We start from the raw sequence: 23403 nt of genomic DNA, 5'->3' as shown, positions 1-23403 counted from the left end.
CAGCAAAAATTTCAACTTGTGTTTAATCGTCTTGATGCTTGAGTACCAATTTCAAGTGTGACTCAAACAAACAAAGCCCAGTAGAATCTCTCTTCTGCTCATTACATAGCTTCAGGTAAAGATGGTCAGAGTGACTAGGACTTACCTTGCTCTCCATTACAAATGTAATGGATCTGTTTTACAGACCAGTTTTGGGTAGAAAGGGTAACAACCATATGCTGTAGCAAGATAACACTGGCCTGTTAGTGTCTCAATCAGTGACTTCATTTGCCAGCTGCTCAAGGTGATTCATTTCTCTTGGTCCCTGTTGAATAAAGTCTGAACTCAGCTGCCATATTTTCAGCATGCCACTGGCATCCCCTGCTGCCAGAAACTGAGGTTGCTTGATGTTAAACTCTATGCAGTACACAGGAGTCTGAGCTGAAGCTTGCTTTATAGAAACTGCAGGCTTCTGGGAGCTCTTTCCAAAATCAAACAGCTGCACTTCTCCTTTAAAATAAATAATCCACATCAATCTTTACAGTAAACAAATGTAATAAAAACAACAGTGTTCATTCAAGCTTTCCCTCCAGCCTGGCAACACTAGAGCAGTATGGATGAAAGTCCTCCCCTGCTGGCAGTATCTAGATTAAGCAGTGCTACAATGAAGTGTAGATCTACTCACTGAAGTCAGGGCAGGTTGAAACCAGTTGCTAGCAGAAGTTATGCTGCAGCCCTGTAGACATCTTTAAATGCTAGGCCAGTTTCTAGTGTCAGTCATATTGCAAACTACTAGTGCTAAAAATGAGTGCTTTAAACACCTGAAAGCTGGAAACAGTTTTAGCTGTGGCATGGTATAGCAAATTTCCCATATCCACACAAGTCTGTGGCAATGGGAAAGATATGACAACTGTAGTTGATACTCCAGACCTGATAGTTGGTATAATGCAGTGGTTTTTAGATTGAAAGTTGGGGTTTCCAAGCTGTCAAACAAATTAAGTTAAGTTCATGTGGGAAATGCTAAGCAGTAAGCTTTTACATAGCACTAGTGTTAGAACCCAGAAGAAAACCTGGTTTTTCCTTCTAAGAATAAGCAGCTAGAGGGTACCTACCTTCTCCAGTAGCAGCTGCAAAGACCAAGGGTCGTACTGGAGACCAGCGCACACTAAACAGGTACTTCTTTGATAACTGGAGAGAAATAAGGGGCTGTGCCTGCAGCATGGAGTGCAAGTAAACATGTCCATCAGTACCGCCACTCAGAAAGAGATTCCTGGAGAAAATGAGAAACACTTCTTAGGGGATCAGTATTAAGAACACAGAGCAGAGTTCACTTAAGCAGCCTGAAAGTTGATGTGCAATAACACAGAGCTAATGTACAAGTCTGTGGTTTCTTTATGTATGGCCCTTTTGACTGAATGGTATCAAGATTCCTCACTTTTTTTTTTTTTTTGTTAGCCACTATGAACTGTAGTCACATGAATCACTGCATCTTTGGCCCTGTAGTCTCCAGCGACCTTGTATTTCAGGATCTAGGGGGCTAGCATAATCTGGTCACTCCCATGCAAATTATATGCAGTACCAGGACTCCCAACATGTTTCAAGAAAACAGATTTATGGACATTTAAAATGGTTTGTTATTAAATGGTGCACCTACAGACTGAGTGTACACTTCCAAATTTAAACTTAGATGGCTACTAATGAAAGTTACAAGTAGCGTGATGGGCAGTTGACTGATGTGGAAACAGGCTGTCCCCTAAAGTTGTTAATGGAACTATGGAAAGAGTTGTCCTGAATAAAAAGAGCCCAGTGGAAATAAGGACAATGCTATGGGCTTCAATGAAGTTGCACCTATACAAGGGACACATTCAGTGTAAGTCTGTGCAACTCCCTTGAAGGAAACAGCTTTCCAGTGTGACAGATACAGTAGGGCTTCTGGCATATGACCCTTGATTGCATCTTTTCCACTCCCTAGGTCACTCAGGAAAACCACAATTAGAACAGTATGGTTGTGTAACAAACTAACATTTGGTGCCAATGCACTCTGCCCATTACTTGCCTGTGGAAAGGTGAGCAGCTTACACAGTACACAGGTCCACCATGAGGAGAAAAGGCAAACTGTGCAGGTGCCTTGAGGGGAACAGAGCTACCTGTCCTAGGGACAGCAGCCGTCTCTACCGCAGTGGAGCACTTGAGAGAATATCCACCTTCCACACCAATGATAAACACACTGGGATCAAAGTGGGAGAAAGAGAGCGAGGTCACACCCACAGCTGTCTCCCCACGTGTGCGCTAGGGGAAAGGGGACAAACCATCCATGAGACACAAGGACTCAGAAATTTAACATACATGTACATGAAAGCCGTACTAATCATAGCCTGCATGACCTGCACCAACCATTTAACATTTTCTTTTTACAGAACTGATCCTCTAATAAGGATTCAAGTTCAGGATGGAGAACTTAGCTGCTTACAGCTTTGGTCATTTAGCTTTAGTTCAGGGCAAGGCTGCTGCATCCAAAACTTCTAAGTGGCCAGTTTCCACACTATCCTTTGGGTTGGTAATGGGAAAGCCAAAGTTTACTGTGCTTGTTGATAAATGGGCTTCATTCTCTCTCTGCTTCCCCATCACATGGAAGCTACAGCCACCTACCTGTGCTCTCATAACCCAAGCTATTCTAACTCACACCAAGCCCTTTAAAAGGTGGTTTCAAGTCAATGTTCTCTGGAATTCTTGAACTCACCTTCTTAAGTTTCATACTCCGAGGGATCTGCTGAGCTACTAAGGCAAATCCTTCAACTAACGTCAGCTGACCATCTCTCTGTGTCTGCCACACAAGGATCTTTCCATCTGTGGATACACTCAGAATCTGGAAGTAGTGACTGTGCTTTGAGTCCTGTAACCAGTCAACCTGTTCCCAACATGAGAAAACTCTGAAGAGGGGCCTCGCCAAGCCCAGTAACCCCACATTCAAGAACACTATTAAGTCTCAGGACAAATGACATTAGATGACACTACCAACAAACCAGTCTCATGAGGATTTGCCCTATTCAACTGTGTTGAGGTTAAGTTAATCTAGCAATGAGAATTTAAAGATTTCAATGCAACTGTGCAAGTACTAAGCTGGTGTGAAGATGCCCAGGAAATGGATGAAATGTCAGGATTGTGATTCCTCCCCTGCCCTCCAACCCAATGAACACCCCACTAACGTGTGGACTGCCCCCTATTACCTGATAAACTGGATCTGTATGAGTGTCATCTGTCATCCCTGTCCTCCAGGTCAAGGGGTCTTCTATCCTGCTCGTGTCCCATATCAAGACCTCCCCACTGTAAAGGCCACCTGTAGATGACAAAGGATCAATAGAACATAAGCAATGGCTACTAATGAAAGTCACACATAGCTTGATAGGCTCTGTTTACTTTGTTATTGACTGTAAATAGGTTGGCCCCTAGAAAGAGTTGTCCTGAACAAAAAGGGCCAAAGGAAAATAAATTAGTCTCTGGTGTAACCAGGAACAATGCTATAGGCTTCAACTGATTTGCATCCACACAGGGGACATATTCAGCTCTGATGTAAGTGGATACAATGCTATGTAAAAGAGTTTCCGAGATGGTTCTGCCTATTCCTACTCATGGGTATTGCACCACCTAGTGGTACCTAATGGTAGAACCTTCTAGCAGTTAGTGTTCTTGTGCCCCCTCCTACCTTTCGCCTCAGTGTCTCCAAACGTTCTGAAGGCAAGGCCGCAGCCCCTTCTACCACCTCAGTTTCTTCCACTGCAAACCAGACATGCAGAATAAACCAGGACTCTGAGAAAGAGGGGAAGACGGATAGGAAGTGTGAATATGCAGAGACATCTTGAAGAACTCCGGTTACACATAAGTAATCTTCATTTTTTCAAGTGGCTCTGTATATTCCAATTTATGGGACAGATTGATAAGCAGTGCTGAAGATAACCTGGAGGCAGGAACAGAGTCCTAATGAAATAGAGACTGAAGCACTGCGCTACCAAATCTACCATCAGCCCTGGAGGCCAAATCAAGAGCATAATACTTAGTAAAAGTGTGTACAAAATTCCAGGTCTCAGCCCTGCAGATTTCAGCAGCAGGGACTTGCTTAAGGCAAGCAAAAGAAGCTGCCACAGCTCTGGAGGAATGTGATTGTACCATCATGTATAATATTCAACAATGTGTTGTTTAATCCATCTAGAAATAGTCTAGAAAGATGACATAACCCATATAATTCTTAGCATAAAACACAAATAAGCTGGATGATTTTCAAAAACTTTTAAATTACGTTTAAATAATATGTAAGAGCTTTTCTTGCATCCAAAGTACATATAACAGATTCCCCCTTTTTCACACAAGGCTTTGGAAAAAATGCCTGCAAAGTAATTGATTGATTTAAAAGTCAGGTGCCACTTTTGGCAAAAATCTGGTTTCAGGCGTAAGAACTACCTTATCTTTATGAAAAGCAGTAAACAATGGATCAGCCATCAAGGCATTCAATTCACTCACCCTTCTAGCTGACATTATGCCAATAATGAATGACGTCTTAACAGATAAAAACAGGTTTAAAAATTTTATTAAAGCTAATGTTAAAATATTATATAATATACAGGTTAAGAAAAGAGTGTCTGTACATCTGGGTATAGTGCTTAGATTATCTACAAATACAAAGTTTGTTTTAAAAGTCATAAGATACATATAGTGTATAATCAGCAATAACCCAAATTTAGGTGAGTAAATTTAACAATACAGTTTAGATATTAGCGTCCAAGTATTCAGGTACATCACTCATGAAAAGTTATACAAAGAGTTGGTCGTGGAAAGCAAATATATCAATGAGTGAAGATTTTCCCCTAGTAATTGAGAATTTAGGGTAGGTTGTCCATTAGAAAATGCAATCCATCAGGAAAGTATTTGAATTACTTTCCTGACTGCACTTCTCATCGGCACTCCAGCTCATCCCTCCTGGTACTGGCAATGTCCGGTGATGTGTTCTAGGTAGATGACCCTCAACTACTTGATGGCTGCTGACACCATGAGTTGCCGCATCAGCCAAGAGTAGCGTTGACTGATTCCACATTCTCTCAACACTCACTCGTTACTGGGGACCCATACCCCCAGGGCTCCGACGATCGGCGCGCGAGTTTGGACCTTGTAGCCCCTTGCTCTCAATGTGTCGGCCAGAGGGTTGTATTTCTCCAGCTTTCGAGATCAGGCATCGCAGAAAGCCGGTGTCCTGTTTTCAAGGGGAATTGTGACATCCATCAAAATGATCTTCTTCCAGTCTTCGTTGGTGATGATGATGTCCAGTCGCAGTTGTCTGTCCATTCCAGGGATGGCGGAGTTCACAGCAACCTTCCCCACGGGTGGTGGGATGGCTCTGACCAGGCGATCTTGGATGGCGTTGTGGCGCAGCTGCCAGGCTCTGGAATGGGGCTTGCAGCTACACAAAAAAAATATCCCATCTTGATTTAAAAATTTTTAGTAATGGAGAATCCACAACGAGCCTTGGTAAATTGTTCCAATGGTTAATTACTCACACCATTCAAAAGGTACTCCTTATTTCCAATCTGAATTTGTCTAGCTTCAACTTCCAGACATTTGATCATGTTATACCTTTCTCTGCTAGATGGAAGGGCCCATTATTAAATATTTGTCCCCATATACATACTTATATATTGTAATAAAGTCACCCCACCTTCTCTTTGTTAAACCAAATAGATGGAGCTCCTTGCGTCTATCACTATAAGGCAAGTTTTCTAATCCTTTAATCATCCTCATGGCTCTTCTCTGACCCTCTCCAATGTATCAACATTTTCTTGAAGGGTGGGTGCCAGAAGACACACTATTCCTGCAGTGGTTGCACCAATGCCAAATAGAGACGTAAAATAACCTTTCTACTGCTACTCAAGATTTCCCAGTTTGTGCATCCCAAGATTGCATTAGCTCTTTTGGCCACAGTGTCACACTGGGAGCTCATATTCAGCTGATTATCCACCACAATCTCCAAATCCTTTTCGGAGTCACTGATTCCCAGGATAAAGTATGTATTGCCTACATTCTTTGTTCCTCGATGTACACATTTACATTTAACTGTATTCAGATGCATATTGTTTTGCTTCGCACAGTTTACTAAGCAATCCAGATCGTTCTGAATCAGTCACCTGTCTCTTCCTTATTTACTGCTCCCCCAATTCTCATGTCTCCCGCGAATTTTATCAGTGATGATTTTATATTTTCTTCTAGGTCATTAATAAAAATGTTAAATAGCGTATGGCTAAGAACCCATCCCTGCAGGTCTCAACTGAAAACATACCCATTCAATAACAATTCCCCATTTACAATTACATTTTGAGACCTATCAGTTAGCCAGTTTTTAATCAATGTAATGTGTGGCATGTTAACGTTCAGGTTCCCTGACAAAGGAAGGTTATGGGGAATTGGAATGGGTAGTCTTTCTAACTGTATGGCATAGCTCTTTTCTTGAACTTCTAGAACCCATTTGTCTGATATTATAAGCCTCCATGCACTCTAGCCTCTCTCCAAACAGAGGAAGGGAAGGATCCTATATGGTTGGTTCTTGACTCTTGATCTTCCCATCACATCTGAGGTCTGGCATGAGAAAGTAGTCATAGAAATAGAAGAATGCTTAGATTTAGGTCTTGATTTAAATGACCTCTTCTTATGCTGCTCTGAAAGAACGTAGCCTGCTGGTACTGTTGTTGACATCTCTGATTTGCTGGGTAATAAGTTGAAGATGACTGTGGATAGTACTGCCTCTGATAACGCAAAGCAGCAATCTCCTTCTAACAGAAGCAATTAAGACCAAAGAACGAGTTTGTCAATCTTCTCTCCTTCAATTTTTTCAGCAACTCATCTGTATTTTCACTGAAAAGACCATCCCCTTCATCGTTATGTCTGTATCCATCTCCAGAGAAAAGGAACGAAGCCAAGTACGTCTCCTCAGCATCACTACAGAAGCCAATATGCTAGCAGAAGAGTCCAAGACATCAAACAAAACCCTAAAGGAGTGTTTCACCATATTTTGACCCTCCGTTGAAATTGTGTTACTCAATCTCCTTTTGTCATCTGGCAACTCCTGCACAAACAGCAGTATCTTCTCCCACAAGTGAAACTGATAGCAGGACACGACAGCTTGGTAACTTGCCACCCTAATACCAAAGGATAAAGAAGAAAACACCTTTCTCGCTTAGGAAGAATCTTCTTCCCCTCTCTGTCAATAAGGATAGGGTGAGCTTGTCCAGATCTTGCTCTGCTACTGGCAGCAGCACCACCAGCGACTTAGGTATAGGGTCCATATGAAAATCCTTCTGAGGGTAAATGATCTAGCTTGCCAGCTTTCTTGGAGACAGGTTGACAAGAAGTAGGAATAGACCACACGGATTTAGCTGGCTAAAGCAAAAATCCAAAATAGATAGGGATATCCTATTCCTGGAAGTAGCACCAAGAATGTCAAACATCGGATGAGAAGTCTCTTCCACAGGCACTGAAGGCAGATTCAAAGTGGACATCACATGATCCACTAATTCATGAAATAGTGTAGTATTCTTAAAAGGGCAGGAGACTGAAGCAACTCCCACATGCTCATCTGGTGACAAATCAGGATCACAGTGAGTGTCCACATGTTCCTGTTCAAAAAGAGAGGCTATCAATTATCAGGCACCACTGCCTGAGATGTAGACAGATCTGGAGGAACTGGATCTGGGATTTCCACACCACTGGATCCTTAGCAGATGAAAGCTCACCTCTCCATCCATGTGGAGGATAACTGAAAAGTTCCTGCAGCAGCTCCCAATAAGGCCATGACAGCAAGGACTGTCAGTCTTCCCAACAACTGGGATTCAGGAGCACCCCCACAGGAGGAGGACCAAAGGGAGGGGCAAACCAGGAAGAAACAGGCCTCTTAATTCTTCCTCTAGCCTCCTTCAGATATGGATCTGGCACTGGATCTGTGACAGAGTGCACTGGAGATACCAAAGGACCTTGAGGGAGGTAAGGAGGAAACCTTTGCGAGGATCCTGTAGGAGTCCTAGAAGGAGGAAGTACAGACAGTTCTACTCTCCTTACAGATGAGGAGGCCAGCGAAGCCTGCCTCTTTCTCAAGGTCCTCTGCTTTTTTTGCTCAGATCTGAGGATTGATCAGAAGCCTCACAGTGAACCTCAGATATCACGTAACAGTATTCTTCAGAACTGAAAACGTAAGTGGAACCAAAGCAGGAGCCAAGGTCAGAGACGAAGAAGTAGACAGCAGCGGATCCAACACCAGACTCATGCTCCTGGCTCCCAAGGCTAACCCCAGAACCAACCTTGACCTTGATTTTTGGAGCCATAGAGGCTCTGTAAGAACAGAATGGATCCAATAAGACAGCCAGAGCCGACCACATGGCCCTTGGTTCTGACATAGCAAAGACCTAATTGCAGGAACAGTGAGAATTGGAGCCAAAGCTGATAGGGGTTCCGACTTCCTGGAATCCTCCAACTGCTTCAATTTTCTTGAAGTCACAGGAGTCAATAGTGCCGCTCAGATCTTGGTTCCGATGACTACCCGGATCCCAAGGGTTTAGCTTCAAGAGCCTCCTTCAGGAGAAGCCCTTTCAATCTGTTCTGCCTCTGCTTGTGAGCTCTGGGTATCGAAGTTCAGCAGAGAGAATACTCAGACGGAGAGTGACCTCTCGCAAACACTTGAGGCACCTGACGTGGTCATCCACTGCTGAGAAGGCAGTAGGGCATGAAACACACCTCTTGAATCTTGGTTTCTTCTTCCTCTTCAGTTCCACCATCACCCAGAAATGAAACACTAACAATTAAGTAACTATTTCTATACTTATACTAACTACTATTAACAACAATATAACACCAATGAATACTCAAGAAGAAAGAACTCCAGACCCAAACAGTTCAGAACGGTTCACTTCCATTCAATCTTGTGGTTGAAAGGAACTGAGGTGGTAGATGATGCTGCGTCCCCTGATATAGCCTTGCTCTCAGACGGCTGAGGGAAGGGGTACAAGAGGATGCAAGAGCACTCAAAGAGACAATGCTAAGGGAAGGTTCTGCCATTAGGCATCACTAGGCAGCGTAATACCATACATGGGAATATGCAGCCATCTTGAAAAAGAATACTTATCCAAGGACTGATTTTGCCCTCTCCCCCATCTCCCAGGTTCCCCACTTTCTTAGCCGGAATCTCTAGGTGCTCCAAGAGGTAGTATAAAACAGGCAAAGCCTACTAAGAGAAGGGAAGGTCGCACTAAGACAAGGGAAGGTCCTGATTCCTAATGCCTCGGATGAAACAGCAATTACACATTTGGCAGCAACACTTCCCTTGCCATGGGGCTTGGGAAGTGACCGAGGAAGTGCACTGCCATTCCTCTTGGGAGGAGTCCCAGGTATAGGGTGACCAGATGTTCCAATTTTATAGGGACAGTCCCAATTTTTGGGTCTTCTTCTTATATGGGTTCCTATTACCACCCACCGCCATCCCAATTTTTCACAATTTGCTGTCTGGTCACCCTATCCAGGTAGCCCTGTAGAGAAAATCAGCAGCACTAGTTGAAGATGATAAAGGAACAATTAAAAATAAAAGGCAAGAGCAGTCTACCAATGATCAGCGAAGGCTGTGATGGATGGAAAGCCAGGCACATGACAGAACTGGGAACATCCACTACTAGATCAGGACACTTTGGATTTAACCCCCTTCTGTCCAGGTTCCAGGTACAAACATAGGATTTTTCTGTGCTCCAGTCCCCGTCATCCAGTCTGGAAAAGAAAAGAAGTCAAGATGGAAGTTACACCTCATCCAGTCATTGTTACATAGAGACACGCAGCTAAGCAGATTCCCATTTCCATTGGCACGTGCTCTCTGGGGCTACAAAAGGCTTCGTTTAGAGGAGGCTGGGATTACAATGCATCTCTGTGGAGTGCTAGGTTTATGAGTATGTGTTGGTGCACCCCAGTATGATGGGAGTGTTTGACAACAGTTCTTTGATATAAATTATTACAGGACAGGACCTATTAACTATACTAATAAGGGAACAGCCTGGAATCCACATTTGGGAAAGTTACTTCACAGCCACCATTCAAATAAAGCACACCTTTCCTCCTTTTTAAGTTACCAAAAGCAACTGTTCTGCAGAGAGGATGAAAAGCCAACATTTCATTCCAACAAGGAGTTCAGGGTTTGAAAGTGCTCTAGAGAGGAAAAGTGTTGTGCTGCTGAGCAGTGACCACTGCAGCTGAATAAGGAGAACTGATAGGGGCTGAAGTGCTATTCACCACACTGGCAATAACAGAGCAGACTAAAATGATGGTTAGCCCTGCTGGAAGAAAATCTAATCCAAATAATATCTGGCATGCGAGTACACTGCTGAGAGCATTTCTGTGTATGGGCATCAGATGTATTCTATATGGGCTTGGAGACCACGTGATGGCTAACAAGACATTTTATAATGAAGGCAAGTATGCACATCCAACCATCCCATACATATACACACACTGCAGACACATACAAACATACACCTCCTCTTTACATTTTTCAACAGGATCTGTCTAAGAACAAAACACTGAGAAAATATAGACTAGTTTTTGGGATTGGAGATAATGGACAGAGAGGAAAGGGAAAGGATATCTGACCTAAATTAGAACTGCCCTTGGGTTCTGATTTTTCAGAATATCAATTAAATATCTTTTTCAACATAAATAAGTTGCTTATACACATGGTTAGTTATTACAAAGCAAGTGAACATTCTCCAATGCTTCTGAATGCAGGCCAGTCTGAAATGTCTCACAGACCACTCTCAGTTGTGCTCTGGATCAACTCAGGTGCTCACCTGCCATAAGAACATGCAACAACTGATCCAGTGGCATTCCAGGAGATGCTGGTCACCTGCAATTTCTGATCCTGAGCCTCTGGGTACGATAAGCTATGCAAACAGGACACCTGGAAAAGATGAAATCCAAATACTGAGCCAACAACCTATGGAGATACAGAGAAATAGGATCTATATTCAGAGACTGAAGAAAGAATCACGTTATCTCCACAGACCAATATCCTGGTCAGGATCCACACTCCCACTCTCTTTATAGCAGCAGAGTCTTGGGAGACAAACTATGGTTTGTAGATACAGGTAAGACAGAAGTTTGCCTCCTGTTGAGAGCATCACACGTAAAACTCTGCATGCTCCCACCAAACCAAACGTCTCTCCATAATGTCATCTCACAGTGGGTCCACTCTACTATCTTCAGAGCAATTACAGAAAAGACTAAGGAGCCCATGCCCCGAAGGCTTGGGGCAGTCCCACTCCACAATTCTGGGGATTTAAGACCTACACTGTGCTTTCAAACCATAATCTGATAAGAGGTAGCAATAAATATACCCAGCATGCACCAACAGCTACCAGCTGCCCACATTCCTGGACACGGCACACTGGATAACCATCATGTGACCAGGTAGAGCTGCCAAACCACAGGCACTGCAATGACTTCCAGATGCTGCCAGACAATTATTAATACACTATTTCCTGAAGAACATGGCAGGAAGATCTAAATGAGCGGAGATTTTAAACTGCACTGGTTGCAGAGAGGAGGAAACTAACCTACTCCAGTTGTAAACTTCCTTTTGATGAAGCCAGTATTACACACTGTTGCTACTCACAAGGACAGGTTACCTATCTAGACTGGGGTAAAGGCAAACGGAGAAAGAATACTTATTTTCTTATGAACAGAGTCAAGCAATGATAGTCTCAGCACCAGGTAACAGAGCCAACTATTCCACAGCTGTTGCTATGGGCACTGTCTAGTATGGTCATATTGCTCTGAATTCTATCAACCTACCGTTTCATTCTGATCTACCCAGTTCACCTCAAAGCCATCGAAGGCATGACTTATCCAGTTTTTATTCAGCTCTTTGATAACAACATCCTCCACTCCCTGAAGGAACGAGAGCAGGCCAGCATAATCCACAGGAGCTTCCTTCTGGAGATCCAAGTCTTGGATAGTCTCCTCACTTTGATCAGTCTGCATGCCAGCATCTCGGCTGGAATGGGATTGTACTGCAGCCTCCACGGTTGAGATCTCCCCAGTCTGACAGCTTTTCTGTTGGAAGAAAAATAATGTTCTACAAATGAAACAACGAAAAATGGGTGCACAGAAACCCATTTAGGACACTTCCCTTTTGTCACTCAATATACTGTATACTCAAAAGGGACCCTGCATATTGGGTTCCTGGCTAATTGGTGCCTTGTATGCACTGTGGAGTCCTGCATGCAAGAACAGTTCTCAGGCCAGTGGAGTTCATGTTTCACAAAGAGAAGAAAAGTTATCAAATCTAAGTACACCTCTAGCAGGTCACTTTATGGAGCAACCCTGGTTTTAGTCTCAGAGAAACAGAGGTCACTTGCTCCTTGATTTCCCTCAAATCAACAGGGTGATGATACAGATGCCAACCTTCTATTACAGTGAATAGGTACTCAGAAGAATAAGTAGGAAAGGACAGTACCAGAGTTATGAGAGTGGAAACATAGAACCCAATTTTAACTGATGTATAAGGCACTGGGGTCCATACTATGTATGTACTGTACTACTAGGGTAAGAAAATTCAGTTACTTTTAGCATATTATCAACGTGAATGGATATAGATTCCCCTCATTCTTGCTCCTCCAGTGCAGCATACCTACATAAAAACATAAAAATGGCCACACTGGGTCAGACAAATGGGCCATCTAGCCCAGTATCCTGTCTTCCAAAAGTGATGACTGCCAGATGCTTCAGAGGGAATGAACAGAACAGGGCAATTACTGTGTGATCCATCCCCTGTTGTTCAGTCCCAGCTTCTGGAAGCCAGAGGTTTAGGGACACCCAGAGCATGGGGTTGTGTCCCTGACTATCTTGGCTAATAGATAATTTCATGGAGGATAGGTCAATCAGTGGCTAATTCTTTTTTGAACCCAGTTATACTTTTCGCCTTCACAACATCCCCAGCAATGAGTTCCACAAGTTGACTGTGCATTGTGTGAAGGAGTACTTCCTTATGTTTGTTTTAAACCTGCTGCCCATTAATTTCTTGGGTGACCCCTGATTCTTGTGTTATGCAAAGAAGTAAATAATGGTTTCCTATTCCCTATATCTAGCTGGGCCTTGAACATAAACACCTCTTCTCCTTGTGCAGAGTATCAGATTACTTCTATCTCCAAAGACCATTATTACTGAGGCTCTTTGTTTGTCATAGTCATGGCTTTGATAAAACTTGTGACTTTTAAGGTCTTTAAAACCAGTAAGCAAGACTCCTCCGTGGCTTTTATAAATTTGGCTCTATACATGTCCAGTGAAGTGAAGTATGGGAGAATGAGGTGCTGTTTTAAATAATTTTTAATGAAAACAAATTTTAAAAATAAATCCAAAAACACAGGCTATTTGGTCAAAGCAATGTGTGTTAATGACTTCCTGGATTTTTTCCATATATTTATGACCACTGTGTTTTTTTGCCATGACAAAGAAACAGCCTGGATTATTATTAATCAGACATCAGCAACATGCTCTAGCTAGGTATTTATACTATGCCTATAACCATGATGTCTCAGCACTGTACAAGACAGCCCTTGGACCAGACTTCACAGTCTGGATCCAACATCTCCCACAGGGTTCCAGAGTCTACATTCACAAGGAGCCACAATCTTTTAGAAATGTGCTGAGCCCATCAGCCTGGTTTATTTTTCATTTTGCACCTTTATCCACATCTCAGCTAGTGGGAGTTGTGCTTAATTTTGACAGTTCTTCAATTTCCAGAAGGCTGCTAAAAAGTGCCTCAAACAGACTACTCCACCAAACAAAACATTATAAAACAAGAAGATACAGAAATATCTGTGCTGAGGGTATCTGCTACCTGCAAACACGTAAACATGCTTTCCTAGCCAAGATCTGCAGCCTGGATTTTCTGCAGCATTCCATATGCCCCTGGGGCACAGTATAAAGAACAGATAGGCCGTTCATAGCAGCTTTACATAATTTAGCTCTTGGAATTTTCAAATACAGATGTGGCTTCACTCCAGTTTCAGCAACCAGCCAGCTACCCAATGAGAAATAAAGCAGCTGATGGAACATTGCTATGGGTTCGGCAAGTCAGTGTTTTGAAGTCGGAATGAAGGAATAGATGGAGAAGCAGGTTATAATTAGCACTTCCACTGTGAAAATGGGAGCACTTCTGAACGCGGACTGGAAAACTAAAGTTCCTGTGGCAGCACTTAGTGCTTGTACTATGCACTCAAAATTAGCTTGCCTTCTGCTTATGTAGGATTATGCGAGCCAAAGATCTGGACTAGCAGTATAGATGGTTTACAGAAGAAGAAAGGAATAACAGATTCCTGACTGACTTGAAGAATACACTTTAGATGTGAATTCAGGGGTTCTAAAAGTACAACCCTATCTGGAAAGAAGTAAAAAAAGGATTCTCAGCAGGAAAGAGCTTCTACTTTGCTGACCTTTCTCACAGAGGTAATTGCTACAAGGAAGACAACTTTGATATGAGAAAGTAGAGGGAAGCTTTTCCAAGTGAAAAATGAGGATAGCAGGCTTTTGAGAAGATTTTTGGGGTAATGGCTTTTGGACCTGACCAGAGAGAGAGGTCCAGTCATCACTATCTCTGCGATCGAAGTTGCAGTCTCACAGCTGTATTGTGCAATTTCTCCCTGTGTTTGCCCAACAGATCTTTGAGAGAGGCAGCACCCATCAACTGGGATCACCATTTTTATGTTTTTATTTGTTTTTGCAAACCTTGAGACTGAGATGTTCACCTCAGGTACTGAGGCAAGTTTGAGGTGTGTGTTTTTCTGTACTTTATCATCTTGAGGCAGGCTCTGTTGGTGGGAATTCCTTATATTCTGGGCAGAGCCACTGAAGCAAAAAACTATTCCAGCAGCTCCAGGGCAGAGAAGACCAGAATCCCTCAGACTTTATTTAACTTATCCTGGGGAAATTTTATTTATTTTAATTTGAAAGATTTGTTTCCTCATCAGAAATATCCAGAATAAATTAGACCACCTCAATGAAGTTGTCCAGGTCTACAATGTCAAAATGCCTCCCCTCATCTGAGTCTGACTCCCGAGTCCTCAGAGGATGACAAAGACAAGAGAAAAGATTTCACCTTCCACTGAAGATGGAGAGTTAAGTTTCCAAATTTCTTACATCTATGCTCTTCTGGTTTCTTCGACTTTGTGGAGTGCTTTTCTTGGCTTTTCATTTACCAAAAGAGAATGAGGCTGGGGAAAAAGAAAGGAAGGGGCAGTGCAGTGGGAGCTGAAAAAGGAGAAGGATAGCTCCAGGAAAGACGACGACGACCCAGGAGATTTTGTTGACATGTGAGGACTTCAAGCCTAGTGAGCACTCCAAAAGAAAAGCTGAGGCCTGATGACCCATCAAAGAAGGCCAGTGGAGTCCCAAAAGGGGCTGTATAGTGCCGAGCGATGACTGAAGTTATGGCCAGAGAGGATTTAGGATGGGGAGAGGTCACAAATACAAGGAGGATATATAGTTAGCACCACTTAGGCACATGGAGTAGATTGTAAATCAGGGATCGGCAACCTTTCAGAAGTAGTGTGCCGAGTCTTCATTTATTCACTCTAATTTAAGGTTTTGCGTGCCAGTAATACATTTTAACCTTTTTAGGTCTCTTTCTATAAGTCTATAATATATAACTAAACTATTGTTATATGTAAAGTAAATAAGGTTTTTAAAATGTTTAAGAAGATTCATTTAAAATTAAATTAAAATGCAGAGCCCCCCATAATGGTGGCCAGGACCGGGGCAGTGTGAGTGCCACTGAAAATCAGCTCGTGTGCCACCTTTGGCACGCATGCCATAGGTTGCCCACCCATTGTAAATAGTCTGACAGTGCCAGTGACAATGGTGTCAAGTATCAGAGGGGTAGCCGTGTTAGTCTGAATCTGTAAAAAGCAATAGAGGGTCCTGTGGCACCTTTAAGACTAACAGAAGTATTGGGAGCATAAGCTTTCATGGGTAAGAACCTCACTTCTTCAGATGCAAGTAATGGAAATTTCCAGAGGCAGGTATAAATCAGTATGGAGATAACGAGGTTAGTTCAATCAGGGAGGGTGAGGTGCTCTGCTAGCAGTTGAGGTGTGAACACCAAGGGAGGAGAAACTGCTTGACAATGGTGATAGCAATGGCAGAAACTTCCCTGCACCCTTAGTTTATTTTCTTACTCTAACAATTCAGATAAGATCTGTAAGGGCAGTAGAGCTGGCAAGTCACAATTTTCTTAGCAGAAAGGGATTTCTTGGAAGACTAACAACTGTCATGTTTTGCCATTCAGCATTTGGGAATGGGCACAAGGGACACAGTACATTTTCTCTCCAGGATAAAACACTATGTTTCCACCATATTTCAGAGAAGGAAGCTGGTAGCACTGTGAGATCTTTTCCCAGCCTAACAGACCGAGATGGCAAAGGTGAACCAAATAAAAGGTACCAATGCCTCAGGATGAGGTAAACAATGTGTCAACGTGCTGTGTGCTTCACTCTATGGCATCCAGACCTTTGGGGACTTACTTCACTCTAGGGCTGCCACAGACATGTCCCTAGGCTCTCCTGCACTTCCTGCAGAAGGATGGTTTTATTTGGGAGAAAACCCCTCCGGTTCCCCACGAGCTGCAGCATTTGCTTCATGCACTGGTAGCTGCTTAATGCCAGAGAGTGGGGTGAGCGGCCCCTTCGGCTTTTCCCAGAGCAAGTGACTCATGGACAGAGTCAATGTGCACAGGGGCAGCAGGTTTGTATAATTTTTGGTGGTGCCCAGAACAGGTCCAAGTCCCGCCCCCACACACACACACTTGTCTTGTAAGCCAATATACAGTAACTCCTCACTTAAAGTCATCCCGGTTAACGTTGTTTTGTTGTTACGTTGCTAATCAATTAAAGCAGTGGCTCTCAAACTTTTTTTTCCGCGGACCACTTGAAAATTGCTGCGGGTCTCGGCAGACCACTTAATGATCTTTCCAAACGTTGTTTGTACCATTAGCTAACTACTGTAAAGCGCTTTGGATAAAAGTGCTATATAAAAAAAAATCTTAATAATAATTAACTTTTTCTGTTCTACACATAAAAGCACACAACTCATATTTTAATATCAGTAGTCTTAATCTTTCTAATGCGCTGGATGTGCCCTCTCTCCCTCACTGTGGGAGCCCCCAAGCTGGGGCTCGGAAGGAGGGGGGGGGGGTCTCTCCCTCTCTCCCCCACCACAGCAGCCCCTGAGCTTGCGCTGGAAAGGAGTGGGGTCTCTCCCCTGCCACAGCAGCCCCTGAGCTAAAGCTGGGAAGGAAGGGGGTCTCTCCCCAGCAGCCGCAGCCCTGGAGCCTCTTTCTCTGGCCGCCGTAGCCCTGCACATCCCAAATTCCCCCCACCCCCTCTTCTCACACCACTGCCCCCTCCCACCTACCCCCTATTTCCCCAAAGGCCACCTCCTCACCTTACATGTGCATCTTCTCCAGGGTCCAGGAACCTAATTAGTGGAGCTACGCAGGCGTGGTTCCACTAATTAGGTGGGTGGCCCTTCTTTCTCTCATGTGCGGCCACCCAGGAGTGCACCTTAGAGGGAACTATCCATGGACCACCTGAATGGAGCTCGCGGACCAGTGGTGGTCCGTGGACCACAGTTTGAGAACCTCTGAATTAGAGAACATGCTCATTTAAAGTTGCACTATGCTCCCTTATAGTGTTGTTTGGCAGCCACCTGGTTTGTCCACTGCTTGCAGAAAGAGCAGCCCATTGGAGTGCTAGTAGTGAGGGCTTGGAACCAGGGTGGGCTGACAGCCCCCTATCAGCTCCCCTAAGTTCCCTGTGCTGCTGCTGCCCAGCAGATTATCAATTGCTGGGCAGTTCAGTTGTCCCTCCCCCCACTGCCATGTGCTGCTCCTGCCCTCTGCCTTGGAGCTGCTCCCATGAACCTCCTGCTTGCTGGCGGGGGGCGGGGGGGAGAAGAGGAAGAGGGGTGCTGTTGTCAGGGTGTCCCCCTCCCCCGTTCCTGCCGCCCATCTCCACAGAGCAGGGGGGGACATGACAGGACTCAGAATGGAGGAAGCTTGCTGTCAGCAGCTGCTGTCTCAGTCTCTCTCTCACACACAGGGTGTGTCTCTCTCTGCCATGCTGTCTCTCGGTCCCTGTCCTCCCCCATTCGTGCTGCCTTATAGAGCCTGAGGCTGCATTAACAACGTGTTAACCCTTGAGGGCTCAGCCGAGTGCTAGTTCATCATTTAGCAGTAATATCCCACCCTCTGATTCTACCACCTCAACCAACCTTCACAATCATCATTTGCTGTGTACAGTATTACATTGTTTGTTTAAAACTTATACTGTGTATATATATAAAATATAGTCTTTTGTCTGGCAGCTCCCCCCTCCCCCGAATGCTCCCAGGGCCCCTCTCAGGTACAGGAAGCCCTCTGACCTCCCCTGCGGTGGGTACCAATGGGGGGGGTTGCCATCCCATGTGCACTGCCTCCCCTGCTGCTGCCCCTCACTGGGGGTAGGGCTGCCCCTTGTCCAGCGTGGGGCAGGAGCGGTGACGGAGGGTGTGGGGGGGGGTTGTGCTGGTGGAGGGTCCCACTGTAAAATGAAAGGGTCTAAGGGGGCAGGCCAGGCTCAGCCTGCCCTGGCAGTACTGGATGGGGGGCACTAGGGTACCGCGGCGGCAGTTCATGCAGGGAGGCAGCATGGAGCTGCAGGGGAGAGACAGGAACGCTCTGCTCCGGGACCCGGAAAGGCGAGCGGACGCCGGGTGCAGGAGAAAGGGCCGAGGTACCCACCAACCCACGGCCACTGGCTCCTGCCCCCACAACCATCACGGCCGCTCACCGCCTCGCAGCGGGTCCCCTGGTCTCTTCGCCACAGCGACTCCACATCGGCCCCGCGCGCCACGCCGTCCCCGAACATCCCGGGGGCGGGGGAAAGGCAAGCGGTAGCGGTGCGTCTCTCTAGAAGCACAGAAGCCTGGAGTCCCGATCCCGAGCGGCCCCCGCCGACCTCTCTAGAGCCGCCATCTTCCTAAGCCAGCTGCGTAGGTTCCCATGGAGACCAGAAAAGCATTGAGGAATGACGTCAATTAACAGCGACAATTCCGCCGTACTACTCTGTGACTGGCATGACCACCATCTTGGTTAAGGGCACGGAACTTACAAATACCCAACGCTTCAGACGGCCACCTTGGTTAAGGGCATGGAATCTCGGGCCTGGGGGAAGGGCCTAGCCCGACCCGCCATCTTGGTTAAGGGCACAGGGTCTCTTTAGGGCGCGTTGCGTGAGCCTGCCGTTGTTCCCTCACCTTATCCGTTTAGGGGGCATTTACCTGGGCTTAGACCCCGGGACTCCAATGTGGGGAGGGAGCGTTCCGACTGTTCACAAGAAGCGAACAGACCGAGGTAGTCGGTGCCAGGAATAAAGATGGCCGCGGTGGGAGAGGCGAGAACGCTGAAAAGAGGCAAAAGGCTCAGCAGCCTGCCTCTGGCAAAGCCATCCTGTGCCTCATCAAATCCTGTAGGGGAAGGGGTGCCCTTCAGTCCCAGAATGGAGGCAGCCCCAAATCCAACCCAAGAAAGGAGGGATCTGCAAGGAGAAGCTCCAGAATCTGTCCTATGAGGCCCTCGCCCTTCTCTTCAGGAGCAGGACTGAAGACATGCTAGAGCAGAGGTTCTCAAACTGGGGGTCGGGACCCCTCAGGGGGTCGCAGGGTTATTACATGGAGGGGGCCACGAGCGGTCAGCCTCCACCCCAAACCCCACTTTGCCTCCAGCATTTATAATGGTGCTAAATATATAAAAATGTGGTTTTAATTTATAAGGGGGGGTCACACTCAGAGGTTTGCTATGTGAAAGAGGGCGCCAGTACAAAAGTTTGAGAACCACTGTGCTAGGGGTCTGCAACTCTGCATTGGGAGAAGGAAGCCTGCTCCCCTGCCCCCAGCCTCTCGCCGCCGGAGGGGGAACTGCATTGTGAAGGATGTTTGAGGGGAAACCTGATATTCAGCAAATAAGGCACATAAGCCTTTGAATTTTATACTCTCTAATATCCATCCCTTAGGGTTCCTCCTCGGCCACAAGCAATAACAGTATTTCATCAAATTCAGCAGAACGGATACCTTAATGGAATTTGGAGATAGGCCCACAGTTCCAGTTTGGAGTCCCCCATTCCCCTCCCCCTCTTTAGAATGAATTATTAATACTCATTAGAAAGATTTCTAACTACACTGCTTTGATGAATGTACACAATGTAGACTTTAGCAAAGAAGTAGGGGGGAAATAAAATCTGTATGTGGCAAAGGCACACACCCAATTTTGGCTTAATTTTAATCTTTTTTTAATTAATCTAATTCTGATGATGAAGTATTTGTACTGTGTTTAAAGTGCTATTTAAATTCCACTCTTAGCTTTTTGGAATCCCACTCTGTTTGAATTGCCAGAGTTGGGCAGTTGGGCAGTCCATGTCCTATGGAGAGGTCTATACCAGAAAGTTGTACCACTCTAACTAAACCAGTAGAGTTAAAGCCTATGGGGATGTCTACACTGCCCAGGTACAGCACTGCTGCGGCCGCGCTGCGACATGGGCAGTGTAGACACACTTTATCACCGGGGGAGAGCTCTCCCGATGATTAAAAAAAACCCACCCCGAATGAGGGGTGGTAGCTGTATCGCCAGCAGCCATCTATACTGGCGCTTTTCAGCGCTAAAACTTTTGTCGCTCAAGGATGTGCTTTTTCACACCCCTGAACGACTAAAGTTTTAGCACTGAAAGTGGCAATGTAGACACAGCCTTACAACATCCTAGTGTAGATGCAGTTTCATCAGTATAAAGGTTACACTGCTTAGCCCTGGTCTACACTACAGGGTTAGGTCAAATTTAGCCGCGTTAGGTCGATTTTATAATGAATGTGTCTACAAAAGCAACCCCATTCCGTCGACCTAAAGGGCTCTTAAAATCGACTTCTGTACTCTTCCCTGGCGAGGGGAGTAGCGCTAAAATCGACCTTGCTGGGTCGAATTTGGGATAGTGCGGACACAAACCGACAGTATTGGCCTCCGGAAGCTATCCCAGAGTGCTCCATTGTGACCGCTCTGGACAGCATTTTGAACTCCGATGCACTAGCCAGGTACACAGGAAAAGCCCCGGGAACTTTTGAATTTCATTTCCTGTTTGGTCAGCGTGGCGAACTCAGCAGCACAGGTGACCATGCAGTCCCCCCAGAATCATAGAGCGTAGAATGTTTCTACGCTCCCCCTATCATCTCTGTCCCTGAGATTATTGCATATTAGAAGGCGGGGGGGGGGGAAAACGCACTCGCGATGACATGTTTTCCGAGCTCATGCAGTCCTCCTGCACTGATAGGGCACAGCTTAATGCATGGAGGCATTCAGTGGCAGAGGCCAGGAAAGAATTAAGTGAGCGCAAAGAGCGGAGGCAGGACGCAATGCTGAGGCTAATGGGGGAGCAAACAGACATGATGAAGTGTCTGTTAGAGCTGCAGGAAAGCCAACAAGAGCACAGACCCCCGCTGCATCCACTGTATAACTGCCTACCCTACTCCCCATGTTCCATAGCCTCCTCACCCAGACGCCCAAGAACGCGGGGGGGAAAGCTCCAGGCACCCAGCCACTGCACTCCAGAGGATGGCCCAAGCAACAGAAGGCTGTCATTCAAACAGTTTGATTTTTAGTGTGGCTACAATAAGCAATGTGGCCTTGTCCTTCCCTCCTCCCCCACCCCACCCGGGCTACAGCCGTTTTGAGGGCGAAAGCCATAATCGCACAAAACTCTGCTATCATCAGTGTGACTGCCAATCCCTCATGGAGATTCGCTCACATCCCACTAGAGCCTTATTAGCCTCCACGGCTTCCCTGTGCAATGTACCTATCATGGACGTTTGTAGAGTTGCTGCCTGGGCCTCAGCCCATACCTTTAGACAGCACTATGCCTTAGAGTAACAGGCAACATCTGATTCCTCCTTGGGATGCTCTCTACTATCAGAGGTCACGACTTCAACTCCGAAGCCCCTCCTTCCATTGGAGGGCACTGCTCTGAAGTCATCTAAAGTGGAGCATCCACAGGGACAGCACTCGAAGAAGAAGAGAAGGTTACTCACCTTGTGCAGTAACTGAGGTTCTTCGAGATGTGTCCTCCTGTGGGTGCTCCACTACCCTCCCTCCTCCCCTCTACTTCGGTGTTTCCTTATTAGTCTCTGCAGTAGAGAAGGAACTGAGTGGGGGTTGGTCGCACAGCGTTGGTTAACTGCCTGCAGCAGCGCAAAGCAGGGACCACGCATGTGCGACCCAACCAGCACTGCTACTAAAAGTCTCCGACTACGAGCGCAGGGGAGCACAAACACCTAAAGTGGAGCACCCACAGGGATAGCACTCGAAGAAGAACTATTCCCATATGCGAAAGGGAATAACCTATACTGGTGTAACTGTGTCCACACTAGGGCTTGTAAAAGTATAACTATATCAGTACAACTTTCAAGTACAGACCAGTTGGTTTAACTATACCAATATAGCTACATCCACACTAGGAATGCTTTGCCAATAGAATATACTGGTATTCCTCCTATTCCAGTAAAGCAGCAGTACAGCTGCACCTCTGCAGCACTGTACATATAGACATGCCCCAATGCAGACGTAGCTTCCGAATGGACAAAACTCCACTAAAGTCAAGAGATTTGCACCCAGTTATGCCATAGCTCAATTTGTTCTACTCTGGCAATTTAACAAGGAACAATCGTCAGATAATAATGACACTTTATAGTAATATTTCACCCTTCTCTAGCATCTTTCACTTGAGAAATATTAGCGAAGTAAGCCTTCCAACATGGATATGAGGTAGAAATAAATATTATTATACTTATTTTACAGATACAGAGAATGAGGTAGCGAGAGATTAAGTAACTCACCCAAAGTCAAAAGAAATTGGGGGCAGAACTGAACAGAAGTCTCCCAATTCCCAGCCCTGTGCCTTCTACCATCCATCTCCTCTGCTCCTCCTGGTTTATTTAGGCCTTCATGAAACAACATCTAGCTCTTACATAGTGCTTTTCCTCAATAGATCTTTACAAAGGATGTAAATGCTACACACATATAAGCAGTGTAACCCAAACCCCATTTGAGCATGACACCACCTAATACAGTATTGGGAACAAAAGGACCACTCCTAGTTCACTAAGCCATTAATGAGGTTTACAGACATTTTTTTAAACCTTGTATTTGCTTATTGATGTAAATCTAATATGCTGTATAAACTCAGATAAAGTTATTGTATTATGTTTGATATCTGCATGGATACTATGGTGATGAGTGCAATATAAGAACCTATATAGAAAAGAATATCTGCAACAATTGTATAAGTA

General features: G+C 45.3%; 1 protein-coding gene across 1 annotated transcript; it reads right to left on the bottom strand.

Moving 5' to 3' along the window:
• Positions 1–32: 32 nt before the first annotated feature.
• Positions 33–18947, bottom strand: DYNC2I2 (dynein 2 intermediate chain 2). The gene is made up of 9 exons (XM_065418731.1): positions 18870–18947; positions 11839–12099; positions 10836–10945; positions 9608–9765; positions 3207–3316; positions 2720–2887; positions 2036–2268; positions 1092–1249; positions 33–489 (listed from the first exon to the last, which is right to left on the bottom strand). The coding sequence occupies exons 1-9, from the start codon at positions 18945–18947 to the stop codon at positions 251–253; spliced, it is 1515 nt and encodes a 504-aa protein (XP_065274803.1). The 3' UTR covers positions 33–250.
• Between the last annotated feature and the right edge of the window lie 4456 nt (positions 18948–23403).

The sequence above is a fragment of the Emys orbicularis genome, chromosome 18 (genome assembly GCF_028017835.1).
Source record: "Emys orbicularis isolate rEmyOrb1 chromosome 18, rEmyOrb1.hap1, whole genome shotgun sequence".
Classification (NCBI taxonomy): domain Eukaryota; kingdom Metazoa; phylum Chordata; order Testudines; family Emydidae; genus Emys; species Emys orbicularis.
Note: the sequence above shows the minus strand (reverse complement) of the source record. Positions and strands in the feature narration are given on the sequence as shown.

Coding starts and splice junctions, on each gene's coding strand:
- DYNC2I2 (XM_065418731.1), bottom strand. CDS start 18,947: ATGTTCGGGGACGGCGTGGCGCGCGGGGCCGATGTGGAGTCGCTGTGG. Junction 10,946..11,838: donor GGGTAGATCAGAATGAAACG/GTAGGTTGATAG, acceptor CATCTTTTCCAG/GTGTCCTGTTTGCATAGCTT. Junction 490..1,091: donor TGCAGCTGCTACTGGAGAAG/GTAGGTACCCTC, acceptor TTTATTTTAAAG/GAGAAGTGCAGCTGTTTGAT.